The sequence below is a fragment of the Eumetopias jubatus genome, unplaced genomic scaffold (genome assembly GCF_037043125.1).
Source record: "Eumetopias jubatus isolate StellerSeaLion01/CBP00866 unplaced genomic scaffold, mEumJub1_p1.0 scaffold_11, whole genome shotgun sequence".
In the NCBI taxonomy this organism is placed as follows: domain Eukaryota; kingdom Metazoa; phylum Chordata; class Mammalia; order Carnivora; family Otariidae; genus Eumetopias; species Eumetopias jubatus.
The window spans coordinates 66,619,901-66,640,102 of record NW_028274817.1 but is presented as its reverse complement, the minus strand read 5'-3'; the positions used below and the strand labels follow the sequence as shown (position 1 = coordinate 66,640,102).

Below are 20,202 nucleotides of genomic sequence, written 5' to 3'. Positions count from 1 at the left end.
TTTACTAAAGCAGACGGAAAATCAAATGCAGGGCCAATTCTAAGAAAAACTGTGATGTTTGTGGGGACTCATCTTCCTTTTCTTAAGAACTTAAGCTCTGACGTCCTACTAAGTGCTATGGACCTTTTAAAAAGGCCCATTAAAATTTACCAAATATTCTGGTAACTCATTCCCTTGGGGGGTTGTCTACTAGCTCTTAATGGGTTATGCTCTGTGATATAATAAAGCTACATGACTCAAATAATGACTGTTAGGACTTTTAATTTGTGGTAAACATGGATAATACATTTGTAAGTATGAAGTTCTCGTAAGCAGATTCCTATTCTGCCTATGAATAGGAGAGGGAGAGAGAGGGGGAAGGGACAGAAGGAGGAGAGGGAGAGAAAGAATCTTAAGCAGGCTCCACGCCCATTGCAGAGCCCTATCCTGGACTCCATCTCACAACACTGAGATCATGACCTGAGCCTAAATCAAGAGTCAGACGCTTAACCGACTGTCACCCAGGTGCCCCAGGGTTCCCTTTAAATATAACAAATCCTTATGCTAAACAAGTCACTTAAATATTAAACTGTTTTAAACATATGGCAGATTGAATAATATGACCTGAAACTTAACGACATATGCAAATATAATGCCATACATGCTGCAAAGCTGAAATTAAGCCTATCCTTCAACACTGGGTTTTTCCTATATATTTGAGTAAAATGTAGATGAATGGAGGTAACTGACAGATAATATCTGCCTATCTTCAGTTCTAGATTAAGGGAATCCATTCATGAAATTATCATTATTAAGACTTTTATATTTAATGCAAAGATGTTGTTATGAAGTCTAATATAGTTGCTGAGTTGTACCACAACATCAAGTGTTACAACTTCTTGGTGCTGCACAGTATTTTTTGTGAAATGAATATAAATTTATACCAGCACCACAGGCTGTGTGTGCCTGACTTGTACTTTAGTGAGTTGCTCCATGATAAGTGAAAGGTTTTCTGGTGTGTACTGTGTCGCAATCACTTACATGACCTATTTTCATGAGTGTTAAGTAGCAATAGCAGAAAAACTAAAACATTCTTCCTTTATCAGCAGATTAGGCAATTCTTACAAGCTTTGCAAGATGTAAGGATAAAATAGTCACAAGGTTCCAAAAGGAGACTTTTGCAAATGGACTTAGCAATGTGATAGTTCAATGCAACCTGGCATTCTTGTTATCAACACTTGCTATATACGGGGACAAAGGGCCAGGTATATTGCCCTACAGTATCTCCTAAAGTTCATTAAAAATACAAAAGAATGTAGCCATTTTACTGAAACTTCCAAGGAGAAAAGTTAAGCATTGAGAATTGAGTTCTGCATTTTCATCGTCATTTACCTCTTCAGTAATTGAATCTAATGATGAGGTGGCTTCATCATAGAGAATGACTGGGGGATCCTTCAAAATGGCTCTTGCAATTGCTACTCTTTGCTTTTCTCCTCCTGGTAAGGAAAATTTAGTTTAAGGAAATATAAAGACATATTTTATGTTTCTAGTATTTCCACTGATCATAACCATGAAGCAATGCGTTCAACGTGTACTTCTACTCTGACCACTGTTCAGTTTACTCAGAAGAGTGTAAGTTCATGTATGATATCCTTTGACAAACTATATACCCTGGAACATAAGTATAACTCTGGATTCTGACTTTGTGGCAGCTGAAGAAAACGAGGAGCAGTAACAGCTTCGATTCCACAATTATTCCTCTCACCGAGAATATGCTCATTACATGTGTTACTTTATATTACTTCCCAATGGACAGCAACCAAAGATAGAAAAATTTCAGTATTAGAGAATCAACAAAGCTAAAACCAAATTCAATAACTGAAACCTGGCAATTTGAAGACATGAAACTATGAATATCTACATTTATTTCTTAACAAAAATGTATCATTCAGCCAGTATTCTCCTCAAGGATTCTTTTGACAAATATTATTTTCACAGCACTCTTCAAAGTTAAAGGTGTATACTGGATACCTCTAATTTCACCTTAGTTATTTGCTTTGGGTCTCTAGAATAGCAGAATTTTAAAACAGAAAGGAAACAGAGGCCCAGAAAGGTTTAGTGATTTGCCCAAGATCACAGAGCAACTTCCAGTGGAATCTGGACTAGACCTGACTCCCAGTTCAATGCTCTTCCTATCATAATATGCAGGCCCATATTTGTTCCTAAATATACTCTAGTGAAAATAAAGCAATCTTCCTTTCCTCACTGGTACGCTTAAAGGTCTAAGGTCATCAATCTTAAATAGAACTATAGCTTGAGGTATAGAGGATGATGGTTTGCTGAATATGTCCCCTTTGGCTTCTCTTCTTTTTCCATTATCCATTAATTTATCAATGTCTGAATGTATTTTTCAGTTTCAGTAACCCCTTCAGGAAAAAAGCTCCACTTGTTTATTATCTGGTACACCAAATATTGTTTCAGTTTTATTTTTTCTGCAATTATTATTTTCAACTTGTAAAGACGGCTCTATATATCTAATATTAGTAAGTTTACATTTATACTATTCACATTCTTCCCTATTTAATAAGATCAAAATTCTCCTACCAAAGCAGGCATCATGCCAGAACTATCTCTTTATCTACCTAGCAATTCAGTGTCAGAAACCTCCTAAAAGATGTAGTAGATACTCAGAGGAAGGACTAGTTTAGACATGCCTCTCAAATTTCAAGTGGAAACCAACCCAGTTTCAATTCTATTCAATAAAATTTTGGAACTTGGAGAAGAAACATTTGTTTGTTCCCTACCATAAATATTAGCATAGATACTAAATAATACAATGCTCATTTGAAAAGGTCTAGCTGTAGGGCAATGGATATTAGGCAAGAATAAAATTTCTTTAGCTATTTCTACTCCCAAAGGCATGCAGAGAGGGAAAAAAAAATGATTGGAAAATGGCATGTGGCATAGCTATCTGAGGCAGTCTTATGTTGAGAGGCCTACTGTATATTATGTGAAAACTTGGAGATCTTTAGATTAGCCAACTGGACAAATCATCTGGGGGTGGTCTAGTTAGCGGGGCACTACTCCTGTTAAGAGCAATGGTGAAGTACAAAGGGGAACTGGAATGATGCAAGAATCTTATACTACCAGGTGTTAAGCAAAAAACAACTACAAACCAACCTAACTTGAAAACAATCTTTGCCTATTAACATTTTCTAAACCTAAATCAAAACTTTCTAATGGACTGCAAATTCCTTGATGGCAAGTCCATTTATGCTTCATCTTTTTAACTCTCAAATCATTTAGCATGTTAGCCTGTACATAATGTACCTAATCAATGTTGTGAATAAATGAAGCCAGTTTGTAATGAAAAGGAATGGGGATTCATTAAAATTCATGCAGAGTATTCTTTTTGCCTCACCTTGATCCCTAATTTATATATTTCCTCCCTAAATTAAACTAGAATAAAGAATAAATGTAAAGGATATAGTGTGTTTATATGAGTTACATTAATACTTTCAGGCATAGATATCATAGTTTTGGAATTCAAAAAATTTTGGGTGAAAAACCATTTTTATGTATCCTCCAAAAAATTCAGTCATTGTAGGATAATTATTAAAACTAGCAATCTCATAATTAAACACTTAAATAGAAATGTACAAGCCCCAAAATTTACTTGACCACTGAACCAACAAGGTCATGAAAATGAAACTGGCTGTAATGAAAGTACAGCAGTTAAGTACATCAAGTATAAGGAAGTCTAAAGTACTGAAAACATCCCATAATGATCTAGGAAATTATGATGAGATACACTATTTATTATCAAATTACTTTTCCCTACTCTTACTACTTTCTGAGGTGAATAATGATGTTGGCCTTCCTTTAGTATTAAGATTATGGTTAGTTAATGCTGACCTGAGCATGTGTTAGCAATTTAATTGTAAGCATTTCCAGTTTGCAGCTGCAGGTGCAAAAAAAAAAAAAGAGAGAGACCTTCATGACTTGAGAACAGTTATTGCCAACATGTTGAATTATTTACAGTGATGGCTGAGACTGGGACCTTTTTGAAAGTGACTAGATGAGCACTAGGTGTGTACTCTGTCATTACATTTTCTAGAAAATGGCTCTGACAAATTAAAGTTTGAAGGGAGTACACAGGTGGGAGCAGATCTAAAATCTCTGATTACCTGAAAGTTTGAGTCCTCGTTCCCCTACTTGTGTGTCATATCCATGTGGCATTCGGAGAATTGCATCATGGAGTCCAGCTAATTTTGCCACTGCATACACCTCCTCAGGTGAAGCATGGATGTTTCCATATAAGAGGTTGTAGTAAATGGTATTATGGAAGAGGACAGCATCCTGGAGAAGATTTATATATATGTACATATATATGTATGTTCATTATAAAAAGTTCAAACAACTTAGTAAAGACATAAAGGCATAAAGAGTAAAACATGGTAACTCCTTTATCACCCCCTTCATCCCTGCAATCCCATTTCCCTTCCGAGCTCTAATCACCATGAACAATTGTTGAGTATCGGTCCAGACTTTTCTTGATGCATCTATATGCCATATACTTTTTTCTTCAACACAGTGGGATCATACTATACATAGATATTATTTTTATAAATCACTTTTTTCACTTAACATATGCTGGAAACTGCTCACGTCAGTAACAGAATTCTACCTCACTTTTTTAAAGATTTTATTTTTTTGATAGAGAGCACAAGCAGGGGGAGAGGCAGAGGGAGAGGGAGAAGTAGACTCCCTGTTGAGCTGGGAGCCCGACATGGGGCTCAATCCCAGGACCTGGAGATCCTAAGACAGACCCTTAACCATCTGAGCCACCCAGGCGCCCCCTACCTCACTTTTTTAACAGTTGTCTGGTACTATTTATTTCTCTACTGATAGACATTAATGTAGTTTCCAAATTTTTGCTACTATAAACAATGTTGGAATAAATTATCATTGTATATAGGACTTTGTACACTTGCATATTTCTGTAAGAAGGACTCCTAAGAATAGACTGATGAGTTAAAAGATAAGCATACATCTGGCTCCCTGCCCAGCGAGGAGTCTGCTTCTCCCTCTCCCTCTGCCCCTTCCTCCTCCCCTCCTCATGCTTTCTCTCACCTCTCTCTCTGTCATTTAAATAAAATCTTAAAAAAAGGTAAGCATATACTTATCCTTTGACAGTACTGCCCAACTGTCTTCCAAAATGCTCCAACAGTATACATACTCCAACCCATAGTGTAAGAGGGTGTCAAATCCCCATATCTTCAACAACTCTGCATATTAATAAGTTTCAGTTGTTGCTACTTTTTGGGGTAAAATGTGCTTTCTGTTTAAATTAGCACTTCCCTAATTACTAATGAGGTTGAATATGTTATGTTTCTCAGAAGCTTTTAAATTGGGACACAGAAAACGAGTTTTTTACTTGGACACAGAAAACAAAGGATTTATACACTATAGGTATTTTTTAGAGAAAGGTCACTGCAAGCATTCATTTGATATTTCATTTTATTCTGACATAGCACACTAAAGCTAATTTACTTAAAGTGAACATCCATCTCCTACTTTCCTTTTAGTCTCTGAATGGTTGGAGGGCAACAGTTAGTAAGATGAAATAAAATGGCTCCATTAGTTCACATTAACCAAGATAATTAATTAAGATCTAATTTAACATCACAATCAGCCCCAGTTTCAGATATTACTTCAAATAATATTTTAATCATTTTTATACCAACTACTAATATAAAATGTTCTTATATTGAAATGGTACTTAAACCCAATAAACTTAAAGTTCTATAAAAAGAAAATACTTATTTTTAAATATTTTATATTCAAAAAAGAGCTAACAAATGCTACCTGGAAACTTTGAAAATACAAAAAAAAATGGTAAAATAAAAATTTATTAAATAATCCATAATCCTACCATGTATCAATAACTGCTATCAACATTTTGGTTTATTTTCTCCTTTCTTCTCTAGTTACATGTATTCATTTGTATTATAAAATTGGGATGTTATATTTTGCTTGGTATCCTCTTTTTAAGAAACTTTGTATCTGAGTATTTTTCTATGACACTCAATATTCTTTATAAGCAGCATATTTATGAATTGCTATGTGACATTTGATGCTATGGTGATAAATTTAATCATCTACTTATTGTTGGATATTCACACTGTGAATTTCAATTTCTGATATTATAAATAATGGTGTAATGAACATATTTGCATATAAAAATCTGTTCACATCTCTGTTAATTTCCTTACTAAAACTTCCTAGAGGCAGAATTATTGGAATAAAGGGTATCAGTATTTTTCTGGCTCTTGATACATACTGCTAAGTTGCTTGTCAGGAAAACTGTATACTTCCACCAGCCAAACAACACTAGCCATTTTACACAGCCTTGCCCAAACTGGATATTATGAATTCTAAAATCCTTGCTGACAGGTGAAAAATGGTATTCCCTTGTTGATTTAGTTTGCATTGGTAAGCCCTCCAGTGAGGATCAGCATCTTTTCTTTCACTTATTAACCATGTATATTTTTCCTCAGTGAATAAAATTTTTATTTTCCAAAAGGTCAAGGGTAACTGTTATATAGCCTAAGAGAATGGCAGCAATCTAGTTGAATAGATGAGGACACTGAGCCCTAAGCAGACACAACCCAGAATTCAACTCACTTTATACAGAGGTCAGTGTTTCTCAACACAGACTCTATGGATCACCTTTATCAGAATCATCTAGGAGGCGTATTAAAAAATGCAGGTTCTTGGGCCCCACAGCCCTCCTAAACAAGAACTAAGGTGTGTGAAAGAGTTGGAATTTCATTAATCTCCCTAGGCAATTCATGCACACTAACATTTGAGATTCTCAGTGAAGAGGGAGAACAGCATAGAATGTCAGTTCATTTGGGGATCTTTTATAAGTTACATATCCGTCTGATACCTTTCTTACAGTTGTCTCAAGAACTTAATTCAAATTCTAGGCTGCAACTTGTGCCCAGATCTCTCTATGGGCTTTTAGCATAAGAAAAATTCACATCCTATAAGGCATCTTTGTTGTCTTCTCAGGTTTTGCTCTGAATATATTTTTCCCCCTAAAGTCATTCGACAAATACTTATTAAATACTTACTACAGGTCAGGCACAAAGAGGACAGTGGTAAACAAGGCATACTAACATGGAAGCAGATAGCCAAACTGCTTCACTATGTCAAAAACTGCTCAAAATCACAGTAATAGTTTTCATTTACTGAACAACTATGTGATGGACATTGTGCTTGTGCTTTATAAGATACTATCTCTAATTCATAATAATTCTATCCTGTAAGACAAATGGTTATTATCCTTATTTTAAAGATAAGGAAACTGAGGACCAAGACCATAGAACTTATAAGGGTTAGAGATGGGGTTAGAATCCAGATCTGTTTGTCTTTAGTCTGGGCTCTTTCCTTTATATTATGCTATCTTTCTAAGACTTAAACAAAAATCTTTCCGTCATGCAGATTTTCCATTCACATTTTTTTAGTCTTTTTGGTAACATAATTTAAACTGTAGGGCCTAATGCTTCCTACTTAGTTAGCATATAATGACCGTTTTTTTTTTTTCCTTTTTTGGGAGCGAGAACGAGCCTGCACACAAGCAGAACAGGGAGGGGCAGAGGGAGAGAGAGAGAGATAATCCCAAGCAAGCTCTACATGCCCAGCGCAGAGTCCAACGTGGGGCTCGATCTCATGATCCCTGAGATCATGACTTGAGCTGAAATCAAGAGTCAGACACTTAACCGACTGAGCCACCCAGGTGCCCCTATACTGACTCTTTGAATTCAAATTATTCTAACAAAAGATCTACCAATCTAATAAATTTTCCCCAAAATAGGTTTTTTTCTTTTTTTTAAATACCTGAGGTACCACTCCCACTGCCCTCCGAAGGCTTTCCAGGCTCACATCTTGTATATTTTGACCAGCAAGATAAATGTTACCCTTTTGAGGCTCATAGAAGCGAAACAACAGCCTTACTATTGTGCTTTTTCTGAAATTGGAGACAAGGAAAGGTTATTTAGCTCTTATTGGCATTAGGGAACCCCTGTTTTAAACCACTGTAATCATTTTATTATGATAAAGAAAAAATATTGCATTGGGAATCATCAATCAATGATGCAGAATTTTATAAATAACTGAATTACCCACCCTGACCCACTACCTCCTACAATGGCCACTTTCTTTCCTGCAGGGACTTCAAAAGATATTCCACTAAGGACTTTCTGCCCCTCAATGTATTCAAAATGCACATTGTCAAAGGCCACCGAAGCTGTCTGTGGTGTGATCTGAATGGGAGATGCCATTGCTTTGTCCTAGTAGGGAAGAGAAAAAAAGCCATTTTATATACCATGTAGAGTACAGCCATACAGACAATTTTCTAATTCACAGAGAAAAAAAGGGGAAATGGGGAAAGAAGAGGTTTGTAAGTATAGTTAAACCACTTCCAAGCATGCTTTTAAAGATTTGTTTTTTTTCACTCCTAAGGTCAAAAACTGTTTTTGAGCAATTTTGGGGGGCAGGTAGGGGGTTGGTGGGCAGGGGCATAAGGAAGTTGAGGATGTGAGGAAAGACAATCACACATTTTATATCATTTTTAGCAGAAGTAAATCAAGTGCAAGTACAAATAATTCAAGTTAACAAAATGTAGCTTCTAGGTATAATATTTGCTAACACTGTAAGGTTTCTAAACATGGAAGTAAAAAGCTCTAACAACCTCTTAACACATATGATAGCTCCAATTCCTACAAAAAAGAAACCAATTTGCTAACGTGGTGATGTAAATATTCCCTTAGAATAATATTAATGGGAAGATGCCCACATGCTTTTAAAAAGGTACTGAATAGATTACTTACTTTAATTCGAGTGTCTACCTTCAGTAGAGTAAACAAGGTGTTCATATCTATGAGTGCTTGTCTAGTTTCTCTATATACAGTTCCCAGAAAGTTAAGGGGTAATGAAAGTTGAAAAAGCAGTCCATTCACCATTACTAGATCTCCAACGGTAAGGGTACCTTAATATGTAGTTGGCAGAAGGAAAAAAAAGGGGGGGGCAGTTAGATGTTATAAACTTTTCCAGATTAAGATAGACAGTTTATAGTCTATTATTCTGGAATATGCTTCAAAATGCATATAGCTAGCAACTCTTAAGGTCTACTCAAATCTCAAAGCATTTTAATCCATGATTTAGGAATACAGGAATCTTGATATAAGTAGAATGGGAATTGCTCACCCATCACTATACATAATATTAAAAAAAAAAGAATGGTTTAAGGGAAGATAGAAATGGATGGCTAGAGTCTCTCTTTTCTTCCTAAGACAGCTGCAAGTTTCTTTGTAATGTGAAATAGAAAAATTTTTAAAAAGTATATATTAAAAAATTGGAGCAAATGAGTAATCATGATTGGGAATGATAAACCATGTATTTAGGTCACAGTGAATGAATAAATCCTGAGTGGGCAGGTTACAGAAAGGAGGCAGAGACATTATTTACTTTTGAAATATTTTTACAAATCAATCTTTCTAGATTAAAATGTAACTAGTAATTGTAAAAAAGAACGTGTTTGCATTTTGATCCTTTGGACTAAACACTAAATTAATTACATTGCTTTCCAGGTCCACAAGAGAAATTAGAAATATTAGATGCTAAAAAAAGAAATTACTCCTGAAAGAATCAGTATGTAGCCCCACAAAATGTATCAAGAGTAGTCCTAATTAATGAGGGAGGTAGTGCTAACTAAACTTGTAGTGTCAAACTAAAGGAAGTTAAAAAAACATTATCATACAATTAAGAAAACACATTCTGATACAAAAAGGAAAGTACTCCAAGGATGTTAAGCACCTTATTGAATATGCTTTATAATAAGACTAATATATACATTCCTTTCATTAATCTTTATTTATAAAGGTTAAGTAAAACATCTATAAATGTAAAAACTGCAGATCCATTACCTGCCACAATTCCCTGACTGGCGAGCACCATAATGGCTGTTAAACCAACACTGAAAATAGCACTTTGACCAAAGTTCAGCATAGCCAGAGTAGAGGTACTTTTCAGTGAAGCAGTCTCATATGTCTTCAGAAATCTATCATATCTTTGTGCTTCATAGTTTTCATTATTAAAATACTACAAAACATAACAAAAATAGTAATTACATGCAAGTACAATTAGAATTTATTCTCTTAAGTGATTAGTATCCTTTTCTTCAGACCTTATGTATGGATACAGTTTTATACAGCATACTCCATTTTAAAAACTGACTTTCAATACATTGGACTATTACTCCTGCAGTTTTCTACAATGAACTATATTTGAAAAGTCCATGAAATTTATCCCATTTTGATGAATGCCTGGTTAATTTAAACCCAGATCTAGAAAAGCTGTTAATGGCAATGCCTGGCTGGCTTAGCTGGTGGAGCAGACAACTCTTGATCTTGAGGTTTTGAGTTCAAGCCCCACAGTGGGTGTAGAGATTACTTAAAAACAATAATTTTTTTTTAAAAAAAGCTGTTAATGGCATTTCCTTCACAAAGCCTTCCCCTGATCCTCCAAGACTGAACTGAATGTTCTCGTTGCCCCCGTGGCCATTAAGCCTTCTTATATAGTCACCTGCATACTTACTTTAATTCTCCCAGTTGATGGAGTTAATTCTGGGAGGGCAAGGATTAAATGTTAATCATTTTTTTTTTACCACCCTCCCCCATCACAAGACCTAGTATAGTGCTTTGGACACAAGAGGCATTCAGTAATATTTGTTAAATGGAAAAATGAACACATAAATAATTAATGAAAAGCACTATGCTAGGTACTCTGATAGAGAGTCAAGAACTTACATGTCAGTGTGATTAGCTTAGTGTTCATTCTGAATCAAGGTGCTACTTATACTCGTCTCACTTATAAATTAATTCAGAAGGTAAAATTCTGATGCTGCCACACAAAAATGGAGGCGGAAAGAGAGGGCAATTGCCAAACAAAGAAAAATAATAAAGTACAATTACTCCCTCATACCTAGATATTCTATCCTAATCTGAAACTCTAACTTAACAGCACCTATTCAATTACATGGCAGAACAAATCTGTGTGCAGTGTGAAAGGCAGGGGAAAGTATAATTAAACATATTACCTTCACAGTTTCATAATTCAGCAGTGAGTCTATGGCAGCATTACCTGCATCATTATCCGCTTTGTTCATTTCTATTCTAAATCTAGTTCTGTAAGACAAAGATGTGCATAGGCATGAAATTTTTGCTATAAAAGCATTACTAATTTCTGAACCTTGCCTGGCTCCTGGGAAATATTTACCTCCACCGTGTAACAGCAACTGTGAATGCTGTGTATGCACCAAGTGTCCCAAGGGTTACCAGTGCAAACTGGGCACCACACCTATAATACTGGAGAAGCCAAAAGAAGAAATGATAAACAGTCATTGTTCTTGCCAAATAGTTTCTAATATACAACAGCAAATATCAAAAGATTTTAATAAAAATATGTTGATAGGAAGTTGTATAAATAAATAATTGTGTGAGGAATCAAATACCTTAGAAAAGCTACTTTTGGTAGCAAGGGAAGAAAGCTAAACACTTGCCACATTGATACTACTGTCAAATGCTGATAAAAAATAATGCAATAAGCATTAAGCATAAGAGGAATAGAGTGTATATATATACTTTTAATTACAAAATATGAAATTGTTTAGAATGTTATAAATGGTGAATAAAAATCTAGATAATCTGAGCATACCAGTCCAAAGTCATATACAAATATCTCTGCCAACAAAAAAATTACAAGCACTAGTTAATGACGTGATCTATGTGTAGAACTGACCAGCTCTTTACAATAACAACATGATAAAGATTTTGGACAGTCCCTTGAAGCTTGTGGCAAAATAATTAAATTAACTGTATAACCCTTCTGATACCACGGAATTTTGCTTTCAAACCATGAGCGTTCAATAGCACAACAGCTTTACTACTAAATAACCACTAATGAGAATGTAAGATAAAAGCTTGTTATGAAAAAGGTTTTACTTACCAAAATACCACTGACAAGAGTCACCTCAAACATGATGGGAAGAAGATTAAATACTAAAGCACTCAGGACAAAACTGATACCCCTTGTCCCTCTGTCAATAGCCTTTGATAAAGCTCCTGTCTGTCTACTCAGGTGGAAAGCCAGATCCAGGTTGTGAAGATGAAGAAAGACATTTCTGGCTATTCTTCGGATGGAGTTTTGGGCTACCTTGCCAAATACTGCATTTCGAACTTCATTAAAAAAGGCAGCTCCAGCCCTTGATACACCATCTAACAATACATTCAAAAGAAAAAAATGGGTTGTAAAAACATTAGAATCATAGGAGTGTAAAATGGTAAGTATATAGTAAGAAAGTGTTTATACAATAAATGAATACATCACAGAATACTTGCATTAGTGTTTATAGAATAAATGAATACATCACAGACTACTTACATTAAAAGAAACCTAGAAAGAAAGCATCTAGCCTAGCGAGTACCAATCTTTCCACTACTATGGATCCCTCTCATTGTTATTTTCCTCTATAAATTCCAGATGTTGAAAGATTTTTTCCAACTAAATACTCTTAATAAATAGCAGTCCATATGGCCTCATTGTGGACAAATTTTAATCTACTTCAATTCCCCCAAACAACAAATGATAAAATCAAGGTCCTGAAAAATCAAGTGCCTGGACTAAAGCATGTCCCCATTCAAGTCTCCTGATTCTCATAAAGTGTCCTTTCTAATGCATGAGGGAACAAAGCAACATGTTCTGTTCTTTACAAATGGTAAATTTGTGTCATGGCTATTGACTATAATTTAATAAAACATTAATGCACATATCATTATTTAGTTATTTCCCATTAAACAATTAACAACAACAGAAAGAAAATAACTAGAATTACTGAAAAGCTTATCTGATAAAGAGACTATTAGAGTGGTTGTCAAGAATGTCTTATTTCATGTTATTTTTTTTCTAGAACTTGAAAAATGAGGCTGTTATAGAATTTTTAGAAAGTATATCATAAAAAGAATTTTTAAAAACTATGTATCAAAAATCTCACATAAAATGATAAACATCCAAAATGTTAAGTTGTGTTTGTGGTGAAAAGGTCATCTGCTCAAATATGATGAAACCCTCTTGAAGAAAGTCAACACCTGTAGACAGATCAAAGAATCACACATACAGCCAATCAGAACTGCTGTTGCCATGGTTGCAACTGTATTTGGTGCATCACTCAGGTTCAGCATGTTTCCCGACATCTGGTTGAGGCTGTCTACAGCATATTTAAACATGAAGGGGACCACAATATTCATGGCCTAAAAATATAAAAGCAGCAATTAACCATCATATACAAATATATTTTCTAAAAGTACAAATATTTACCTTAAGTTAGTATTTATGAGAATATTTAGATATTAATCATTTACTAGTAATGAAATGATTTTCCCAGTTTATAAAGATAAAATCTTTGGCATTGGAGAGCTGTCATTTCAGAATTCCTAACTCACACTGACTGCCGTGTTAATATTCATTTAAAAGCTACATGCATTAGTCAAATGCTCAAGCCTCCATGAAATAATCCCTGATTATCCACTCAAAATGCTCTCGCCATTATCTGAAATCGCTACAGAGCTTATGGCACTTAAGGCAAACTGTCTTATCGTTATTTATAATGTATATATTTTTCTTTCTTACTAGATCGTTGATGATCTGTATCATATTCCTTTTTTTGTTCCACACTTGTTGAGTACTACTATGCTTTGTTATTTAGTGGGTATTCAATCAAATATGTAGAATTATTTGTTCACCAAAATAAGAGCAAAACTAAAATTATTTAGCAAAAATGTATCTCAAAGCAGATAAATTACAAGCATCTGTGGCTGATTCACTACTGAGGAAAAAAACCACAACACTGGTAGATCTACTTGCCCCACAAAAAGATTCTTTTGGCCAGAGAAGAGGTGGGGGAATGAGAGAAATAGGTGAAGGGAATTAAGAGGTACAAACTTCCAGTTATAAAATAAATAAGTCATGGAGACAAAAAGTAGAGCATAAGAAATATAGTTGGTAACACTGTAATACTGTTGTATGGTGACTACATTTTTGTGGTGAGCACTGAGTAATGTACAGAATTTTTGGATCACTTTGCTGTACACCTGAATATTGACATTGTATGTATGTCAACTATAACTCAATAATAAAAATTTAAGAAGACTCCTTTGCTCCAATACTAAACAAAACCTACTAAATACCAAACTAAGCTTTCAAAAACCAACCTATTTCTCCATGAGAATACACCAAAAAATAAGAAAATTATGGGTATACTGCTTTCATATATTCAAGGCAAATATTCAATCACATTTCACATTTTCTGCAAGGTTATATTAACAAAAACACCAACTATCATTTAAGAACAGAAAACTGATTAGACTGCCAAAGCTTTAAAGAAATTAAATTCATGTACATTAATAACATGTGAAAGCAATTCTTTTTTTTAAAGACTTTATCTATTTATTTGAGAGAAAGCACGAGCAGTGCGGGTGGGCAGAGGGAGAGGAAGAAGCAGACTCCTTGCTCAGCAGGGAGCCCAAAGTGAGGCTGGATCCCAGGACCCTGTGATCATGACCTGAGCCGAAGACAGCCGCTCAACAGACTCAGCCACCCAGGCGCCCTGAAAGCAATTCTATAAGGCTTAACAAAAACACTTGTTTTTGTTAATGTCTTGTTAGCTCTTGTTAATGTCCTATTATTATATCATTCACCTTTGTTAAACATAAAAAATATTGTCAACAAGCCTAAGTTTAGCTGATAGCTGACAGGAGCTACAGAGATCTTACCAATCAAGATTTCAAAGTAAAGTATACAAGTGTCCTAGCAACCAAGTAGGTTCAACAATATCATTAAAATACAAAGCAGATGTTGGAACACTTTAAAAAATGTAACACTATAACTGATCTCATTGATATGAGGAATTTGAGAAACAAGACAGAGGATCATAGGGGAAGGGAAGGAAAAATGAAACATGAAACCAGAGAGGGAGATAAACCATAAGAGACTCTTAATCTCAGGAAACAAACTGAGGGTTGCTGGAGTAGAGGAGGGTGGGAGGGATGGGGTGGCTGGGTGATGGACATTGGGGAGGGTATGTGCTATGGTGAGCGCTGTGAATTGTGTAAGACTGATGAATCACAGACTTGTACCCCTGAAACAAACATTATATGTTAACTAAAAAAAAAGAATGCAACTCTATGGGATAAATTGCTTAAAATTTTTTCTAACTTCTAAAATATAATCTAATAGAATAGCAGGTTTGAAGTATGATAAATTTCTCAATTTTGACTTCTACAGAATCATGTAACCTCAAGCTCTTGCTTCTGCTTGAAATGGTCTGCCTGCCTGATTTACCTTTCTCCCTCTGCATTTTTTAAAACTCACTCTGAATACCATCCCCATCATGATGCCGTCTCTGAAACCTGCAGCCCATTTGGCACTTTCCATTTTCCAACTCCTCTTTTTCACAGTTCATACCTCAGTATTTGTCTTTCTTACTATATATTTATCATTTGTTTTCTAGGTACAATGTTCATGGATATTTCTCAACCTCAGTTCACAAACCTTTTGTGGCAAAACAAACATTTTCAGAACAGTTACCAGAGACACCTATAGTGCTAGGTAATCTCACAAAGGTGAAAGCTGAATGAAATAATAATTCTATTCAATGAACAACCCTGTAATTGAGGAAACAGATTCCATGAGGTTTAACGACCTGTCTGGTAAGCAGCAGAACTAGGATTAAAATCCAAGACTGACTTGAAATTCAGAATTTTTCCTAGTATATCACAGCCATATTAGCAGCTCATAAAGCAAGGGACCATATTATTCTACTTCATTTGTACCCTAAAGCAGATGCTCTCAAATGTGCTGCTGAAACCAGCATGAAGTATGGCACAAGTAATTTAAAAAAATTTGAGCAGATTCCAGGGTTTCTGTATAATAAGACCACATCCCCTCACTTGCATTCTAATACAATTTCTTGAGTGGGAAAAAAAGTGACAGTTACAGCTAGCACGCAATTCTCATAACTTACAGTCTATTATATCACAGCCAGAGTAGTGACTAAAACTAATGTATCACCAAGAAAGTTGTGTTATTTTACTTTCTTGAAAATATGTTTGGGTTTGGTCAAATTTGGGAGCATCCTTGTAAATGTGTAAAGAATGTGAGTATCATATGTCCTGTATTTTTATTGACAGAAAAAAGGGAGTTAGCACACTGCTAAGAACATGTACTACCTCTAATAATAATTGTTGATTACTTCCAGCTTTCCCAAAAAAAGTAATTTCAGAAAGGAAAGAAATTTAAAAACACCAAAGAAATAGAAAGGAGTATATTATGTGTAGACGTTTTTATTAGTACATGTGTGTTGGCTGCACTGGCCTTGTGGTATTTTGAGCATAGGGGGTGGCAAATATTGGTCTTCCCTAATGTTCTGCTTTCACGAGAACTACACTTAAACCACCTCAAGAGAAATGTTAATTTTTAAAAACTTTTTTCTTTTGAAGTAACTGTAGACTCACAGGAAGTTGCAAAAGTAGTACAAAGAGACTCATAACCCTTCACTGTGTCTCCTAATGATGACATCTTATATAACTGTAGTTGAATATCAAGACCAAAAACATACACTGGCACATTACTATTAACTAAACTACAGAACTCATTCAGTTTTTACCATATTTAAATGTGTATTCATGTATGTGTGTGGTTTGTATGTGCTGCCTATATGGTTCTATGCTATTTATCCCATCTTCAGATCCATGTAACCATCACCACAATCAAGATACAGAACTATTCCATCACAACAAAAGAAACCTCTTGTGCTACCTCTTTATATTCACTCCCATCCCACCTTGCCCCACACCTAAATCCCTGTCCCCTGGCAACCACTAATCTGTACTTGATCTCTATAGTTTAGTCATTTTGAGAATATTATATATATGGAATCATGCAGTTTGTAATCTTTTGAGAATGACCTTTTTCTTCACTCAGCATGATGCCCCTGAGGTTCATCAAGGATGATGCATGTATCAATAGCTTATTTTTAAAGATTTATTTATTCGAGATAGAGAAAAAGCATGCATGTGCATGGCGGGAAGGGACAGAGGGAGAGGGAGAGAGAGAGTTTTAAGCAGACTCTGTGCTGAATGTGGAGCCCAACATGGGGCTCAATCTCATGACCCTGATATCACGACCTGAGCTGAAACCAGGAGTCTGATGCTTAACCAACTGCGCCACCCAGGTGCCCCTCAATAGCTCATTTTTTATAGCTAAGTACTATTCCATGGATGTACCAAGTTTATTCAACCATTCATCTCTAAAGGACATTTTCATTGTTTGTAGTTTTGGACTACAAATAAAAAGATGCTGTGGAAATTTTCATACAGGTGGTCATAAGTTTTCAGTTCTCTGAGATAAATGCCCAAGAGTAATTGGTAAATCATATGGTAATTCTATACTGAACTTTTAAGGAAACTGCCATACTCTTTCTGAGTGGCTGTACTATTTTATATTCCCACCACCAGTAAAGTATGAGTGATCCAATTCCTCTTCATCCTCACCAACATTTGATATCATCACTGTTTTTTATTTTAAAGCTTTTTTTTTAAGTAGGCTACACATTGGGGCCCAATGTGGGGCCTGAACTCATGACCCTGAGACGAGGACCTGAGCTGAGATCGAGAGTAAGCCGCTCAACCAACTGAGCCACCCAGGCACCTCTTTATTTTGAAACTATTTTAATAAGTGTATAGTGATATCTTGTGGTTTTAATTTGTGTTTCCCTAACAGCAATGACGTTGAACATCTTTTCATATTCTGATTTTCCACCCATATATCCTCTTGGGTTAAATATCTGTTCATGTCTTTTGCAAATTTTTAACTGGACTGGTTTTTTGTTTTTGTTTTTTGATACTGAGTTTAAGAATTCTCTATATATTTTCTAGATATACAGGCCTTTGATGGGCATATAATTTGCAAATATTTTCTCCTCGTGTGTAGCTTGTCTTTCATCCTGCTGAGGAGTCTAAACTACTACCCCATGTAGCAGCCATGAGGAGTCCCTTTCTCTAGAAGTCAGTGGAGGCCAAGGTGAGAACCTGGACTTTTAACCCCACCTGAAGTAATGAGGCAGCAGCCCATCCCCACTGGAGCAGTATCATAGGAGGCCTGCTAAACAAAAGATTTTTTAAAAAGCCAGAGTCTCATACCATAATGACCAAAATATCCAAGATTTCAATAAAAAAATCACTCATTATACCAAGGACTACTAAGATATCAACTTGAAATAAAAGAATACAATCAACTGACACAAATGTTAGAACTACCTGATGAGGATTTCAGAATAGCCATCATGGAAGTACTTCGAGGAGCACTTATGAACATGCTTCAAAAAACAAAAAGTAGAATGTCTCAGCAAATAAATAGAGAACATAAAGAACCAAATGAAAAATCTGGAACCAAAAAATATAATGACTGAATTTTAAAAAACAACTGAATGTATGGGCTCCATGCAGAATGGAGAGGACAAAGGAATCAATCAACTTGAATACAGAATAAAATTTATTGAGTATGAACAACAGAGAAAAAAACACTAAAAAAGGGAGAGAGGGTAGAAGACTCTGGGATCTATGGGACTATAAAAAAAGATCTATCACTCCTCTTTAGAGTCTCAGAAGATGAGAAGAGAAAGTCTGAGGCTGGAAAAAGTATTCAAAGAAATAATGACTAAAAATTCCCCAAATTTGGCAAAAGACATAAACTTACAGATTCAAGAAGCTGAGCAACCCCCTGATTAGGGAAAACCCAAAGAAATTCACGCCAAGACACATTATAATTAAAATTCCAAAAGCTAAAGACAAATTTAAAAATCTTAAAAGCAGCCAGATAGAAACAATACATTATGTATAAGGGGAAAAACAATTTGAAGAAACCAGATTTCCAGGGAGGCCAGCAGGAAGTGGCACATTTTTCAAGTGTTAAAAGAAAAGAACTGTCAACTTAGAATCCTGTAATCAGCAAAATTAGCCTTCAGGAATGAAAGGAATTATCAAGACATTTCAGGTTAAGGAAAACAAAAAATTAGTCACTAGCAGACCTCCCCTAAAAAAACTGCTAAAGGAAACTCTTCATACACATGGGAAATGGAAGCAGACAGAAACTGGAACATGAGAAATGAAGGAAAAGCAACAGAAATAGTAAATACCTGTGCAAATATAGTAGCCTATTCTCTTAAGTTCTTTAAAATATGTTTGATGGACAAAAGTGACAGTTAAATCATTGACTAATAGGGGTTTCAATGTATACAGATGTAATGCATAAGATAACCTGTAAACATAAAAGGGGAAGGTAAAAGGACTTAAAGGGTAGTAAGGTTTTTACATTTCACTTGAAATGGTAAAATACTGATTCTAAGTAAGCTATGAAAAGTTCAGTATCCATACTGTAATTCCTAGAGTAACTACAAAAAAATTATATGAATAGACAGACTTAAATGGCACAACAGATAAAATGGGATATTAAAACATGCTTAAATAACACAAAAGATGGCAGTAAAGGTGAAACAGAGTAACGAGAAAGAGGAAACTGGCATAAAACAAATAATAAAATGATAGGCCAAACTCCAAATTTATTAATAATTATCAACAAATTATAATGACCAACATAAGCAAATAATTATTAATGTATCAATATACTAGCAATGAATGACTGGAAACCAACATTTTTAAAAATTACAATACCCAGGTGCCTGGGTGGCTTAGCCAGTTAAGTGTCTGCCCTCAGCTCAGGTCATGATCCCAGGGCCCTGGAATGGAGTTCCACATCAGGCTCCCTGCTCAGTGGGGAGTCTGCTTTTCCCTCTCTCTCTGCCCCTGCCCCTTGCTCGTGCTCTCTCTCTGATAAACAAAATCTTAAAAAAAATTACAATACCCACCCACCGCAAAGAAATCCTTAAGTATAAACCTAACCCAGGATTTCCCAACCTTCAGCACTATAGACATTCTGGTTTAGATAATTCTTTCTTATGGGAAGAGATGTTCTGTGCACTTTAGGGTGTTTAGCAGCGTCCCTGATGTCTACCTACTATATGCTAGTGGCACCCTCATCGCCAAC

The 20,202-nt window shown here is 35.3% G+C and overlaps 1 protein-coding gene across 4 annotated transcripts in view; it reads right to left on the bottom strand.

The window, feature by feature from the left end:
- ABCB7 (ATP binding cassette subfamily B member 7) overlaps nt 1–20,202 on the bottom strand; it is a 161,851-nt gene that overhangs the window by 28,202 nt on the left and 113,447 nt on the right. For all 4 annotated transcript variants that reach the window (XM_028101441.2, XM_088028728.1, XM_028101442.2 and 1 more), the window contains exons 5-14: nt 13,220–13,352; nt 12,052–12,320; nt 11,323–11,411; nt 11,144–11,231; nt 9,972–10,146; nt 8,877–9,034; nt 8,173–8,336; nt 7,885–8,014; nt 4,167–4,338; nt 1,372–1,475 (exon numbers count right to left, since the gene is read on the bottom strand). In XM_028101441.2, the coding sequence (XP_027957242.1) occupies nt 1,372–1,475; nt 4,167–4,338; nt 7,885–8,014; nt 8,173–8,336; nt 8,877–9,034; nt 9,972–10,146; nt 11,144–11,231; nt 11,323–11,411; nt 12,052–12,320; nt 13,220–13,352 (1,482 nt within the window). The remainder of the gene's footprint in view (nt 1–1,371; nt 1,476–4,166; nt 4,339–7,884; nt 8,015–8,172; nt 8,337–8,876; nt 9,035–9,971; nt 10,147–11,143; nt 11,232–11,322; nt 11,412–12,051; nt 12,321–13,219; nt 13,353–20,202) is intronic.